This window comes from Desmodus rotundus, chromosome 2 (genome assembly GCF_022682495.2).
Source record: "Desmodus rotundus isolate HL8 chromosome 2, HLdesRot8A.1, whole genome shotgun sequence".
Taxonomy (NCBI): domain Eukaryota; kingdom Metazoa; phylum Chordata; class Mammalia; order Chiroptera; family Phyllostomidae; genus Desmodus; species Desmodus rotundus.
Window position 1 is genome coordinate 160,121,875 of NC_071388.1, and position 15,719 is coordinate 160,137,593.

The window sequence follows — 15,719 nt, forward strand, 5'->3', positions numbered from 1 at the left end:
CCTCCAGACATCTGATGTTCCTATTGGTAGGGCCGCATCAGGGTCCGTTCATGCAGGAGAGGGCAGAATCGGTGTTCTTATACAATCCATCTATGTAAGAAGATACAAGTTTCCTCCTTCGATTTATTTCATAAAATCAGTCATTGGTATGTTGCCACCTGGCTGCACCTTCTGTTTTCCAACCCTGCTCATTCCCTGAGACTGGAGTTATTCACTGCCGGCTGGGTCCCTAGTCTATACACTCTCTCTATCTTTCTGCCTGGGAAAGCTCACTACCTCCTGACCCATTCCCTAGACCCGTAACAAATTGGAGCTCTGTTAGTGACCAGTATTGGTAACAATCATAATTACTCCTTTTTGAGCTTCCTTTTTGGCTCTGGCAGAATGCTGGACACTTCAATTACATTACCTCATTTTATTCTCACACAGCACAGGTCACTTGTGTGCAAAGACGGGTTATACAATTTGGCTAAGGTTGGGAGGGAAGCAAGTGAGGGGAATTGAAACTCATGTAGTTGGACTTTACACTTGTGATATTTCACACACACACACACACACACACACACTTACAGAGCTCCCCCAGGAATGGTTTAAGGTATAATCCTTTTCTGTATTGTTTCCATTTTAATAGGACTCCTCAAAACCTTAAACCAAATGAGTGAATAACAGGGCCATTTCAGATCGCCGAGGGTGGAATGGTTTTGGAAAAGCAGTCCTTTGAGGCTCCACGGGCTCTCTCAAAATAGAGTTATGTGCTCTTGATTTCTGCCTGTCAGGATTTACAGTTGTTCTCACACATCCAAAGTGACTCTTGAATTGTTTCCGACTCAAAAATCAATACCCACATTTCTGTCACTCATGTCAAGCCAAAATCAATAGTTCACCCTGGTAAAAGTAAATGGCTTTTAAAACAGAGCCCTCATTCCCATGATCTTGTCCTTGTCACTACCAAGAAACTAAAAAGGTAGCAACTGGTGATTTATTTCATCTCATTTGTATGCAAACCTTTTCAGTGATCAATTGACGAAGAGCCCCTTACAGGGCAGCTCCATCTGCAGCCGGGTCCTGTGGACTTCAGTAATGTGTTTAAACCCTGGTAGTTGCGGAGAATGCTCATTGACACCTCGCGACTCACCGCGTAACAAAAATACAAGGGGTGCCTCAGTGTAATTTGAAGTTGAGCAAAAGTTAAAGCATTTTGTTAGTTTGTGGGTTACTTTTCTTAACTAGACAACAATTTAATCACAGACTCCCTAAGGGTTATAGCAAGGCATTGAGAGATTACGGTAATAATTCAAATGAACACTGCGTATTCTCTTTCTTTCTCATCCAGCTTTGGAACAAGTAGTACCTACTTTCTAGTGAATAGAGAATGCCACTCTTGTCTTACAACGTCCTTGATTATACTTTTATTGCTTCTGCAGCTATCTTCCTTTATGGTTCAGGTGAAAGGCTTTCTTTCCGATAAGAGAAAATGGGAGTTTGGCCAGGAAAAGTTCTGCAACCCTATTAAGTAGATCTTTGTTTCTCCAAGTTGTACTTTGGGGAACAGAGAAGCAGTTGCCACAGGGGAGAACCAGGGGCTCCTTGGTTTTCAGGTTGTATTAGCAAAATAATTTGTGGTCCTTCTCCCTCCTGCCTGTTGTCCATAGCAGAGCCCATTATGGAGCTCCGAACACCATCCAGCGAGTCGGGCCTGCCACCCCTCCCAGTCGCCCTTTCCATTGGCATCTCCTCCAACTTTGGAGCCAGGCTGCCTTCCACCTCCATCACTTATTGGCTGGGAAACTCTTGGAAAATTCCTTAATCTGTCTGAGCCCCATTTTTCTCACTCACCTATTATTGTGGATATTAAATAAAATATCATGGCAGAATGACCCAGCAGCGTGCCCAGCACATAGCGAGCATTCCATCCCTTCCTGTCACCAGAGCTTGGAGCACGTGCACTTTGGGGAATGAGGTCGTGGAGGAGTACCTAGGTGGTGACAAGGGAGAGCCAAACACAGGGAAACAGACATTTGCACACAATTCGAGATCTTTTTAACTGTGCTCTGGACGAAATTCCAAAATTTGACAGGCAAAAGAAACAGAACTAAATAAACTCAGCCTGTCCAAGGCTTTTTGTTCCAGCCACTGCCTCGAGGCTGTTTCCGAGAAGAGAAATCGTGACTCCAAAGAGTCATTGTCCTGCCCAGTTATCTCCGGGCCTCTGTTGCCAGGGAAGCCGTGGCTCCACAACAAAAGTACCTGGAGAGATTTGTCCATTCTGAGCACTGTTATGACATGTTAGCCAGGAGCTGGGTTTTCACGTTATTGAACAGACCTTTTCCTTCATGAATTGTCTCTGTATCTCCTGCCTTCCGCTGGGGAAAGAGGGTTACTCCCCTCAGGCCTGGGCCCCTCTTGGCTCTGCAATTCTAGAAGCTTTCCCAAAACACCAGGCTCCCCCAGGTTCCTGTTGAAGCCAACGGGTTTTCCACAGCCTCTTTGTTGGTGCTCTTGCGTAATGATCTTGTCTGGGCTTGCTCAGGAAGCATTGCAGGCCCAGTGCGACGAGAGCATTTTCTAGTTTCAGCACGTAAAGTACTTGGTACATTATCCTTAATCTCTTCAAAGAACGTAAGAGGGAAGGTGAATTTATAGTCCAGGAGTGAAATCCAATACAAATACATGAGTTTATTTTTCCTTTTAGTTGCACACACAGTGTTTATCCCCCAACATACTCATTGCATTTTTCACACAGCAAAGTTGACAAAAGTTTACAGCGAACCCTCATATACCCACTTCCATGATTCAACAATTAACATTTTACTCTCCTTGCCTTATCACATAGCTGTTCATCAGTACACTTCTTCCTGAGTATTTCAGTATGCTGGAGTTCAGTAGGAAATGTATATGTCTCAAGTATGCATTTGCTTACTTCATGCATGCACCTATGTAACCCAAACCCCTGTCAGGAGAGCATCGGCAGGAAGTCCCCTCGTGCCCCCTCCCATTCAGTCCCTGTCTGCAGGAGCAACCGCTCTTCTTCTCAATTTTTTCCACCCTAGGTTGGCTTTGTCTGTTCTAGAAAGCCATAGAAATGGAAATCTTAGTAGGTTCTTTTTATGGCAGACTTTCACTCACTATAATGTTTTTGTGATATATCCACGCCATTGCATGCATCGGTGATTGGTCCTTTGTATTGCTGAGTAATGTTCCATCTTACGGATACACCACAGTTTATCCCTTCTCCTGCTGATAACGCTTGCCCTGCTCGCAGTTTTGTGGCTGTCATGAGAAAGCTGCTCAGAACAATACTGCACAAGACTTTTTCCATTTCTCTTGGGTAAATATCTAGGAGTAGACTTTCTGGGTCATAGAATGCGTGGATGTTTAGTTTTATAGTAATTTGCCCGAACTTTTCCCAAAGTGATTGTACTATTTACACTCCCACCAATAATCTAGTAGCTCCAAATCCTGGCCAACATATGATGTTCTCAGTCTGAGCCGTCTGGTAGGTGTATGACAGTATCTCATTGTTGTTTCAGTTTAACTTCCCCCGGTGACCAATGGTGGAAAGCACTTTATCATTACATGGTACTTTTACTGACAATTTAGCATATCATCACTTAAAATACCAAGAGGTTTCACATAAGAATTCAGATATCCAGCTTTTCATGAAACATTAAAGGACCTAGCAAGACTGGGCTTATGTTTCCACATGGGGGCAATCAACAGAAGCTGAGCGGTGGCTGTTCCTTTAGTTCCCCACAGTCCTTTACCCTCCCAGTTACTCCCCAGTACTTAGGCCCATTACCAATTGCCATACATCATCACATTAGCAGGGTTGTTTTCCTTCCTGTTAAGAAGAAAGCGAGCTCTTACTTGAGCCCATGGCATTATCAATACCAGAAAAGTGGGAGGTAGATCAAGCGGGCCTTATTAAACTTCAAAAAAAGTGGGAAGACCGCATCTCTTTGTGTCAATGAAAAAATATTTCTACAACGTTTAATATGTAAATTAAATGGGTCGATTTTGAAAGATTGCAATTTAAGGCTCTATAATGAAACTGCCTAGCTTTACTCGTTTTTATTATCTGCCCGGCCCCTTTTAGGATTTTGAGTTTGCAACTCCTATAATGGAGCACTTAAATTGATAAATTATGTCTCAAGATTGCCCTAACTGGGGGTGATTTAGCTATATAAAGAGATCTAATTCCATGTCCTTTTATTGAAAAAGGGGAAAAAAAGAAACACTTCAATAATACTTCATTTAGAATACTTCCTGTGTTATAAAACATTGAGACTGAAATTTGTTTCACTCTCTCAAATTCTATAATTTTGCTTTTAATTCCAGGACTGCAAGTGGAAAATGTATATGGAGATGGATGGGGATGAAATTGCAATAACCTACATCAAAGACGTGACATTCAACACTAACCTACCTGATGCAGAGATGGTAAAGATGACAAAGGTAGGGTTCTATTTACGGCTTAAAAGCTTTTTTGAATTCACGGATATCAAACAAAGACATTAAAATACCCCAGCAGTGTGCTTTTGTGCTGTCGACGCTCACATCAGCTCAGCTTCTAGCTGGCTGTTGAAAGGCACATTTTATTTAGCAGATTGAGATCATGATAGTTTTTTTGTTAAAATTCCACTTATGCTGTGTGAGCTAAAAAGTACTACACCAAGTGTTGTGTAATTTTTTTCATTTTTTCTACCTTTCTTTATGCATATTCTGTCTTTTACTAAAGAAAATAAAATGCTAAAGATGAAAATATTTACCTCGAATTTTGGGCCATGTTAAACTTTGAAAAACTTAGGAGGGAGGATTTCTTGGTTGGGTTCAATTTCTTGAAAGACAGCGAGGAATTTAGTGATCAGGCATGTGTTGAAGTCGTCACTGCTTCCTGGACGTCACATGGATGAATTCCTGGAGTGACCAGAGAGCGTGTTCCTACGTAAGGTCAGTGGTGGGAGCCTGCCCGTTAAAACATGGAAGAAAGACTTAGAGAAAGGCTTAGCTTCTCCCCAAGATAAAAATAAGTAAGTAAATTCGATTCCATCCCAATCACACTGGAAAAATACATACGAGACTTCAATTGTAGCAGGTCAGCGGCTTCAGGTAAATAAGCGCAGTGTCTATAGGACTGTCACCACGAGCCCCACACGAGCCATGAACTCTCGTGCACTATTAAGTGCGTATTTGGTTTCGGTGAAGAAAATGGGGTTGGTAGCAAAGAAGAAGCAGGGTATGTGCACACGTGGGGAAAGGAAAACAGTCCTCAAAGCTACAGCATTAGGCTTGCAAATGTGTTCCCTTCCCAGGCATAAAATTGCTAAACACCCAAGTCCTTTTAATTGACACGTGTGCTCATCAAGTAGACTGACTTGATATTCGTTGTTTGGTTTCCCTGAGTAATGGAGTTGTGCCAGTGGGGCTATTTATCTGTGATGGTTATGATATGGTCGGAACTGCCCTTTACTTTGTTGGGACATGTTGGTGTGACGTCTGAAGCCTGGACAGGTACTTCCTCCCCCCACCTGTGCCGTCTCGCGGTCGCAGCAGGTTGTCCATCGCGTCAGTGTCATTTAGAAGCAGGATCCACGCCGCTCCCTGCTAACAGCTGGAAGGGGTTCACAGCAGAAATAACAGGCTGGAGGTGGAAAACCGGATACAGGTGTTTCTATTGTAATGCCTTATATGCATCCTCGAGGAACCACGTCATCTACAAAATCACACACCGACATTAACAGGCCTTATATGGAAAATAGGCTGGTGGCAGACCACTCAAAATCTGGAGAACTTTTCAACACCACCAGCAGCAATAACGATTCAAATTAAAACAACAAAACACACAAACAACCCCACTAGCCCAGTTAAATCTCAGCTGCATTTGCCTTGTACCCAGCTGACAGCCACTAAGTCATTTTCAGCTTTTAACCTGGCATAAAGGTGGGTGGGGGGAGGAGAGGAGAGATTCATTTCTAATAATGACCATTTTTATCAAAATTAGAATAGGATCCAAGCCATACATACACTTCTTCGTTAATCCTTTGTTTTAATACAGCGGGGAAATGACTCCGGTTTCATTCGCACACACAGCTTAGTCGGACCGCCAGGCGTAGTGGAAAGCAGACTGGCTGTTGGAACCCCTGAACCAGCCAGGGCTTGCACTCAAAGAAGACACGTCTGAGTCCCTTATATTGTTAAGGGTTTCTCTTCACTGGAAGAAAGCTTTCTGCTGATGCCTCAAAACATTAGCATGAATTAATGACCCAATGATAAGATTGAGTAATACATCAGGAAAGAGAAAATTGTGGGAGAGACCAGGACTAGATGTTTGTAAATATATGAAAGGATGTCTTATGAAAAACGAAACCCCAGACATTAGCATGTGATGAGCGAGCACATGTGAATAACATACTTTCATGAGAATCTGACCTTATGCCCATTTGCCGGGTGCATGGGGGGCAGCTGGCGTCAGTGAGATGGGGCTGCGGCAGACAGGCCAGGCCGCGTCACCGCCCTACGGGCGCTTAACTTGTGTTTTTCAGCCCCCCTTTGTGATGGAGAAGTGGATTGTAGGAATATCGGAGAATCAGACCGTAGAATGTACTGTCACGTATGAGGTAAGCTTGGGGCAGGGCGGGGCGGAGGGGCTGGTGGCTTTACCATCAGATTCTCGATAGGGATTTATTTACTCCCTCAGAGCGCTTAAAATTTATTTAAACAACATGAGTATGGGAAGATCAATATAATTATGCAAAGTGTTGGGAAGGAAAGAGAATAGGATACACTCACCTAGACAGAGATTGAGGTACTTTTCATTCATTCACCAGTTGATGACTGAGCACCTCCTATGCCACACAATGTGTTAGGTACCGGGGATCCCAGTGACGGAAACAGGGTGCCTAGAGTTGAGGCGTGAGGGTAGATCAGTGATTCTTCCCAAGGACTGACTCAACCTATACTACCACCTGGGGATGGGGGGGGGGATCTATTATCAAAAACGTACTCCATAGATTTTATACAGAAAATTACAAACACTTACACTTTAAAAATACGCTATTAAAATTAAAATTCATATGTTTAGCAAATACCTACTGATGAGGCCTGTTCTGTGATTAGGATAGACTGAATCTATACTCTCCTGAGGCTTATATTTCAGTAGGGGTAGATAGCTAATAAATAGGTAGCAAATAAGTAGGTAATGTCAGGGAGTGATGAGGGCTAACCAGAAAACAGTGAGCCTCCGGCATGAGATCTCTTGACCAGGGAAGGCTTCTCCTCTGAGGAGGAGGAAGCAGGGAACAGCAGAGGAAAGGCAAGTGCCAGCTCCTGAGCACAGAGGACAATGACAAAGCTACAGAGGTGGGCAGGGATGGAACAAGGAGCCTCATGGCCAACGTGAGGATTTGGGATTTATTATAAGTACTGTGGGGAGTCAAGTGCTTAAAATAATCTAATTATGTTTTGAAAATCGGCAAGACTCCGTGACTGGTGGGACATGCAGGGTAAAGCAGCCCTGCAGGGATGGGGCAGAGGGGAACAGCCATAGCCCGGTCTCGGCACACATGGAGGTATTAGTATGCACCTACCGTCCACAGGACATGTATTTCATTCATTCGTTCGTCCAAGAAACACGCAGTAAGGATTGACCATGAACTAGGCACCATAAGAGGAGCTGACATCTGTTTTATCTCACTGATCTTGTGTCAGTTTGGAAAGACAGGTAGCATGACCTTCAGTGGGCAGCTAGGGAAAACAGGCTCGGAGAGATGAAAGGTAGCCCTGAGGTTTGGAGCAGCCAGTGTCGTAGTCGGTGGAATGCCACCGGGTCCTCTGACTGTAAACACAGCCTCTCTTTTCTTCAGCTGTCCTATCGTTCCCTTCCCAGCAGTGAGATGTAGGAAGTCGGCCTCAAATTGGACTGTATCCACTGCATTGTGTGGGTCTTCCGAGCCACCGGGGTCTGGCTTTCCGGCATTAGAATCCAGACCCTGCCCAGTTCACCTCCCAGGGTGGCCCGATGCTGGAAGCCAGTAGATGAGAGCAGTCACTTATCCTCACCAGCCAGCGTGCCAGCTTCTCAGGGATGAGGCACCTGAGAAGTAGCATTAATTGCAAAGTGTTGCTTGTAGGACACAAAATCTAAAAAAGGAGGTTGATTGGTTTTGAGGAACTAGGAATCTAGACTCTTCTGAATGACCAGTCCCCACCACCCAGGAAAAGCCTCTGTTTACAAACTGGACAGTTACAACAGCCAAGTTTCATCTCTGCCTCTGGTCGGGAGACACACTATATCAGACTCTTCTGTTGCCCTGCTCTCTCCCCTTCCTCTTCCTCCTCCTCCTTCTTCTCAGACTCCATGGTGACGTGCCACTGGTGATTGTGACTGTCACTTCAGGACTTTTTAAACATATTTTTATAACCTTACTAAATCCTGAGAGGCTCTTCACTCTGATTTGTGACACCTGGTGGTTAGGGAGGTTTCAGGACAAAAAAGGAGTATGTGTTGTTCTGGTGTCCTCTCCTTTTTCAAACCCTATTCTTAACTCTGTTCTGCCTCACTTTGCATCTGCTGCCCTGCACTGTCGGTGGGGCAATTAGTCCCGCCAGGCTCCCCACACTTACCCAGTTACTCTGATGAGCAGAGGAAGTCTTAGGCAAAATGGTGGTCAGGTTTTTATTTATTCAACAAGGATCAGTTTTCAAGTACTATAAACAGGAGAAATTGTTTTTCATTTCTTATTTAAAAGGAGGTAAGTTGAGCTTTGCCAAATATAATAAATTCTGGGAGAAGACAACCACCTTTTTAATGACTATAATCCACTAAGGAATGAAGTGCTATCATCCGAAATAAAGTGGTTAAAATTTGCCTTTTAATCAAATTACCGTGTTTAAGTAAATGGTACGAATATGTCGCCTAATGCACTTACGATAGTAGCAGCCTAAGGAGTTCAGCTGAAGTGATATGATAACCTGCTTTTCCTTCCTTCCTGTTTTGTAAACGTGTATATTCCTGGTCGTGGGTTTCTCTGCTTTTTTTACAGAGCGATGTTAGAACTCCAAAAAGCACTAAACATGTTCATTCGATTCAGTGGAATAGAACGAAACCTAAGGATACAGTGAAAGTTGTCCAACTTGCCATTCAGACACTATTCCCCAACTCAGAGGACAACCCCAGAAGCAGGTCGGACTCAAGTAAGTCACATGTGTACTGGACTAGATTCCAACACCTAACTTCCAAATTCTCCCACCAGGGACAAGAGCCAGCCTGTGAATAGATACAGCCTTCTGATATGACACTTCCCTCTTCTGTTTTTGAGTATTGGTTTTAAATGGTATTTATAGACTTAGGAGCACATTGTAATAAATTTCAATAGTTAGATAACTATGATAAAAGATGAAAATTGATGGTTGATTATGTTATATTGGTACATAAAACATGTATGTCTATTTATACACATATATATTTAGTTTTCAAAATTGTAGATAAAGATATTGATCTTTGATGTCCAGCAAACATTCCTACGAAGCCACTGTTATCACTGGGGCAACTTCCTGAGTCCTGAACACTGTGGATACACCAAAGCTCAGGAATGGCATGAGCAGGGAGGAAGGAGGAAGGGAGGGAGGGAGGGAAGGGGAAAATAAAGGTAAGGGAGAATAGGAAAAGGGAAAACCTGAAATGCTTATGATGGATAGTGGTGATGGCAATTACGGATGATGTAAAGAAACAATTTAGAAAGAACATGGAGGAAGGTCGGCTGACTTGATGGTAAATTGGTCATCATTTGGTAGATTCAGGGAAGAGGTTCTGATCTTCGGCTTTGTAGGCCCAGAAACTTGAATACAACCCAGAGTTAGGTCCTGCAGGACTGTAACAAGCTAAAAAACACACAGGAGGTGGATTCCTCAACCCCATGCAATTTGGTTTTTACCATGAGAAATATACCTGCAAACAAACCAGAAATAAATGTTTTCTGATCAGTGCGTTTTGTCCCTGTAAGAAAATATACTTGAGAAGCCGTATCACAAGGTTTTGGGTCAGCGTGGAGACAAAGTACCCTGATGGCTAATGTCTCTGAGTTATGAGACCCAATCTACATGTCCTCTACTATAAGGGCTGGCTTGCCAACCAGACCAGATATTTTTAAATGTCCACCAGCCAGGAGGCCCAGAATCCTGGACAGTACTTCAAATCCACCAACAAATTCTTTGACAGCATGCTGGACCTGCCTTCCTCTGTCAACACAGTAGTTGGTTATTTTCTTTCACAATTAATCGAGCAGATATTCTGACCACCATGATTGGGCCTGAGCTTTAACCAGCCTTCTCAGCCACAAACACATCTTCAAACGTCTTTTGGAGCATGCTGTCTCTACACGCGATTAATCCATAGAGTAGGTAGTGATCCTCACTAGCTTCTGTACAGAAGGCACTCTGTTTCTAAGTTCTTGCTTTTGTTAATTCAACAATCTTGTGTTGCATGCTTACTATCATGCCTTTAAGGACTTCTTTCTATAATAATTTTTCCTGCCAACACACAATACCTGCCAGCTGCTTCCAAGTTTTACATTGTTCAAATTCCACCACTTGAGGCTCACCAAAGAGATACTTTATCCATCCCAAGTCCAGATTCCCTGGGGTAAGACTTATTGGTGCTATTGTTCTCAAGCATCCTCCTCTGGACCAATTAACTGTGTCCAGAGGGGCAGGTAGTGGTGGGTGGTGAGGACATACTGTGCAAGATACTGTAACCATGTGGGTGGAGACATTCCCAAAAGCTAGCAATGGGCAGACATCTAATAGGTGTCCTCTACTTCTCTTAAGTCTCAGTCTTTTGGGAGAAAGCGAATTATTTCTCTAAGAGTGTACACAGGACTAGTCAGTGCCCTTCAGTCTCCCAGCAGAGTGGCTGTGGGTAAACCTTCTCCTCTGATTATTAACTGCAGAGGTTGAAGGATGAAAGGGGGCTTGACCTCCCTTTGACTTACTCCAGTTTTAGCTAGTTTGCCTCCCTCCCTTCACCCTTGTGTTTCTTTTTGCCTTTTGATGTGAAAGCTCAGAAGACCATTTGGATCAGTGAGAATATATTTTTTCAGCTGCAAGTAACAGGAAATCCAACTTCAACGGACTCCTTCCCAACAGTATAAAGCATGGTCCCAAGACCAGCAGCCTCAGGAACCTGGACACTTGTCAGAAATGCAAATTCTGAAGTCCACCCCAGACTTACCTGGGGGTAAGGACCAGCACTCTGCATTTTAATAACCCCTCCAGGTGATTCAGAGGCATTCTAAATTTCTTAAACCATGAGTCTTAACATACTAAAATCTTCCATAACAAGAAGTTCAAAGGTAGGCTGGGGTCCAGGTGCAGTAAGAAAAGCCAGCTCAACTACATTAAGGATGAGGAATAAACCTTTCCTTCTTTCCACTCTGCCATCCTTAATGTCACCTTTGCCCTCATCCTAGACCCTCTCATGTCCCCAGTTATCACATAAAGACACGGCATGACAACGCACAGAGGGAACAAGAGGCCCATCCCTTCCTTGTTCTCATGTTTAGGAATGAGAAAGACTTGCCTAGAAACCCCCAGCAGATTACGCCCCAGGTTACTTTGGCCAAAACGGAACATCATGTCCATTCCCTAACATGGCATTACTATGTGTGGCTTGAGCTAATTTAAATCTGCCACTGGAGCCAGAATGTGGTCGGCTTTCCTGGATGCACGTGGCTCCATGCAGGGGGCTGAACGCCAGGCAAAATCAGGGTTCTGCTGGAAGCTGAAGATCAGAGCAGTCCGGGTGAAAGGAGGAAGGCATTGTGGTGGGTGAAGGCCGTGAGGAATGTCTGGACATAAAAGGTCACCTGCATCTGGACAGTCACCGCAGAGGTGTGACTCGCCTGTGCAGAGCAGTGAGGGAGGCAACTTGCTTGGAGAGAAATGGGCATCCTCGGATCTTCTCCAGAAGCTCCATCTGATGCGCAGGGTCTGAGGAGCTCAGGGAGGACCACCAGGGACTCAGGAATGTGGGCGACCTAGTTCGGGCCCTAGAGAAGACAGAAAAGATCCTGGGAGCAAGGAACTTGCTTATTCACTGAAATATGTACTAAATGGTTCTTGTTAATTGACCCTTTTCTTTTACCTTAACTTCTTCCTGTTTGCCATGAACCTTCATTTTTTCCATGCCAAAAAAAAAAAAATGTGTTTTTCTTATTTCTAATCCTCAGGAATCTCTCCTCTGGAGATATGAACTGCCTTTCTTCCAAACACTCTCTAGCTGTCTCAACTGTTGGAATCCAATTTCTTTTATCTGCATTTACAGTTCTCGAGGCTTTAAAAGTGCTGGCTGGCAAAAAGCCTTTTATTTACTAAATGTGCCCCTGCCATCCAAACACATTTAACCAGCAATTTCAGAAGTGACAATATGGTGAGGTGGGAAGAAGATGGGGTTTAGAAGGATCTGGTATTATTAGCTGTGTGACCTTGGGCCAGTTACTTCTTTCCCAAACTTTCTCCTCCTTTATAGAATAAGATTATTAGTATTTCCCTGAGAAGATTATTGAGAGGATTAAATGAAATAATATAAGTAAAGTATATGGAACAGGGCCAGACACATAGCATATACTCAGTAAGTTGCAAATACCTTTTTAAATAAGTATTTATAGCCCTGGCTGGTGTGGCTCAGTGGACTGAGCATCCACCTGTGAACCAAAAGGTCACAGGTTTAATTCCCAGTCAGGGCACATTCCTGGGTTGCCAGCCAGGTCCCAAGTTGGGGGCATGTGAGAGGCAACCAGTTGATGTTTCTCTTGCACTTCAATGTTTCTCTCCATCTCTTTCTCCCTCCCTCCCCCTCTCTAAAATAAAAAAGGTAATGTCCTTACACCTAACCTAGAATTTCTATGAATGGAAAAGCTTAGAGCATCCCAAACAGGCTTGAGTTATCCAGAGACAGGCTTATGAATTAGGCATGAAGCTTTGCAGCTTTGCTATGGCTTAAGAGACGCTCATTTGCATTTCTTCTGCAGGTGCTGATTGCGAGTGGTTAGACACTCTGAGGATGTGGCAGATCGCATCCAACACTTCTCTACAGCGTTCCCAGAGCAATCCTATTCTGGGGTCACAATTCTTCCCCTACTTCAATGACCAGGATTCCTACGCTGCTGCTGTGAGGCGGACCCAAGTGCCCATTAAGTATCAACAGATCACACCTATAAACCAATCCAGAAGCTCCTCTCCTACACAGTATGGGCTGACCAAAAACCTCTCCTCTTTACATCTCAACTCCAGGGACAGTGGCTTTTCCACTCTTGCTGCTGACAGCTCTTCAGAGAGGGCTCAGTCCTCGGGTAGAAGTGGGAACAAATACAATCACAGTAGTACATCACTCAGCTCATCTTCTAGAGGAAGGTACAGGGGAAAGAGTCAGCATTTCACTCCTTCCAGAGAGAGATATTCTGAAAAATTCTACAGAGTTAATCAGTCAGCACCCAATACACATCAGTCATCTGACTTCAAGCGAAATCCAAATGACCACCATCGACCCCCGACCATACCAGGGATGCCTTTGTACCCTAACACTGACTCAGGAGCCAGTGAAGAAGAGAACAAAACCAGTGAAGGAGGGTGGACAAAAGTGGAATACCGGAAGAAGCCCCACAGGCGCTCTCCTGCCAAGACTAACAGAGAAAGAGCCAGAGGAAGCTACCGTGGAAGGAGAACCTTTTGATGAATTGAACTAGATGAGTTGTCCTAAGCAAGCTTTTTTTCTTAATCGAATGGATTTTGATAATACGATGCCTTCAGATAGAACTGACAAAAAGACAGCTTTCCCATTTTTAGATTTGGGGAAAACTTTCTAATTGAAACTGTTGCCAAACTACAACTAAAATTATGGGTGTTGGTTGACCAATGATAGTAACTTGACTTAAATCATAACTACATATTTTTCCCCTGAAGTAACACTTTTAGAGGAGGGAATATGCCATTGTATTACCCTAACGGTTGCTGGTCTGGTTAGCAGGGCCTCAGCTAGGGTGAGGTTAAGTGGGGCCTTCATCTTGGGTGCAAAATTTAAGGAAGCACCCAAAAGCTCAGTAATCAAGAGAAGTCATATGCTAATGAATATTTAAATAAATGAAAATTAATGCAAAAAATATGTGACCAAAAATAATCAAAATCCTAAAGACAAAATCAATATTAATGATTTTTCTTTTTGTCTAAGGCTCCAAGATGTCTTGGCAAGGTACTATTACTGATCCTGTCTTTATTTCAAATTTTGATATTTTGTTCATCATGAATTTTTTGCATTAATTTTCTTTTTAAAAATATTGCATTAAAATAACATATATCTTAATTACTGAGGTGTTTGGTTTTAAGGGGGCTTTTTGATGCCCCCCTAAATTTTGTACCCACAGCAAGTGCCTCACTTGCCTCACCTAGTCTTGACATTGCGGGTTAGTATTTATTTCAGTAATAATTTGGGCTTTTATTATGGGCAGAGATGAACAGATTGGGCTTGTCGTTTTTAAGCAATAAAAAATGTTATTGTCGCGGCTGGTGTGGCTCAGTTGGTTGGGGCACCATCCCATAGACTGAAGGGTCACAGGTTCGATTCCCAGTCAGGGCACATCCCTGGTTGCAGGTTCAATCCCTAGCTGGAGAGTGTATGAGAAGGCAACCAATACATGTTTGTCTCTCACATCAATGTTCCTTTCTCTCTTCCCTCTCCCTTCCTCTCTGAAAACAATGAAAAAATGTCCTTGATGAGGTTTAAAAAAAGGTATTATTGAACTTAATGTGGTTATGATGCCAATCTCAATGCATATCTCATTCATTAAGACTCAGCAGAAACCAAGGATCCAAACTGCCTAGGAGATATGTGGTTATTTCTTTTCCTAAGCCACCTGGGGCTTTTGAATATTATTTTCTACATTTTACCGAAGAGGAGCAAAGAGGAAGAAGAATAACAGTCTATAAAGACCTGTTGGGATATCAGAAATCCAAAATCCGTAAGAAAACTGACACAGAGCAGGATAATAATGTCACAAGCTAAAAGCCAGAGAGATTTAAAGTATCCTTGCTCCAGCAAGACAGCAGGTGCTACCCCTGCGGCGAGAAAGCACTGCGCAGCTGGGGGTAAAGAGCTGACCGGTGTGGGTGCCGAGGAAACTGCCTGCCCTTTAGGACGGGAATTGTGGGATCCAACCTGTGAAATTCCTCATATTTTACAAACCGAAAGGCAGGGGGCAACAAACTTAGTACATGTCAAATAAATAAATGTCACTTTCAATACATTCTGAGATTCTGTCCAATGTTCAGTCACCCTGAACATCGAGTGTCCCCTGCCCTGTGCAGGGTCACAATGCCCTGTAGGCACCATGACGGCACACTGGTAATTTTGGGGGTTTGAGTTCTCTTTTACTAGAAGCGAGTCATCAAGTCCGTGCGCCCATTGTTCCCAGAGTGGCTGCCCTGCTCTAACACCATGCGGGGGCCTGGTGGGCAAAACTGGGTTTGGGTAGCATTCAAGTCAAGGCCGTAGAAAATGACCTCCATTTATGAGGGAAGCCGAGATCGAAACGTCACATCAACAACTCGATTTTGTGTCTTACTGTTTGCCGTCTGCATTTACAAGCAAAGGCAATGGGAAATGGTGAGACCAAAGAGTGAGGTACTCTCTTCCATCTCGATTCCTTCTCTGCGGCTTTAAGCTCCACTGT

General features: G+C 43.6%; 1 protein-coding gene across 2 annotated transcripts in view; it reads left to right on the top strand.

The window, feature by feature from the left end:
- MAP3K20 (mitogen-activated protein kinase kinase kinase 20) overlaps positions 1–13,756 on the top strand; it is a 158,238-nt gene extending 144,482 nt beyond the window's left edge. For both annotated transcript variants that reach the window (XM_053918785.2, XM_024561483.4), the window contains exons 17-20: positions 4,339–4,455; positions 6,543–6,617; positions 9,042–9,192; positions 13,026–13,756. In XM_053918785.2, coding sequence (XP_053774760.1) covers positions 4,339–4,455; positions 6,543–6,617; positions 9,042–9,192; positions 13,026–13,726 — 1,044 coding nt within the window. In that variant the 3' untranslated portion in view covers positions 13,727–13,756. The remainder of the gene's footprint in view (positions 1–4,338; positions 4,456–6,542; positions 6,618–9,041; positions 9,193–13,025) is intronic.
- Positions 13,757–15,719: the final 1,963 nt, after the last annotated feature.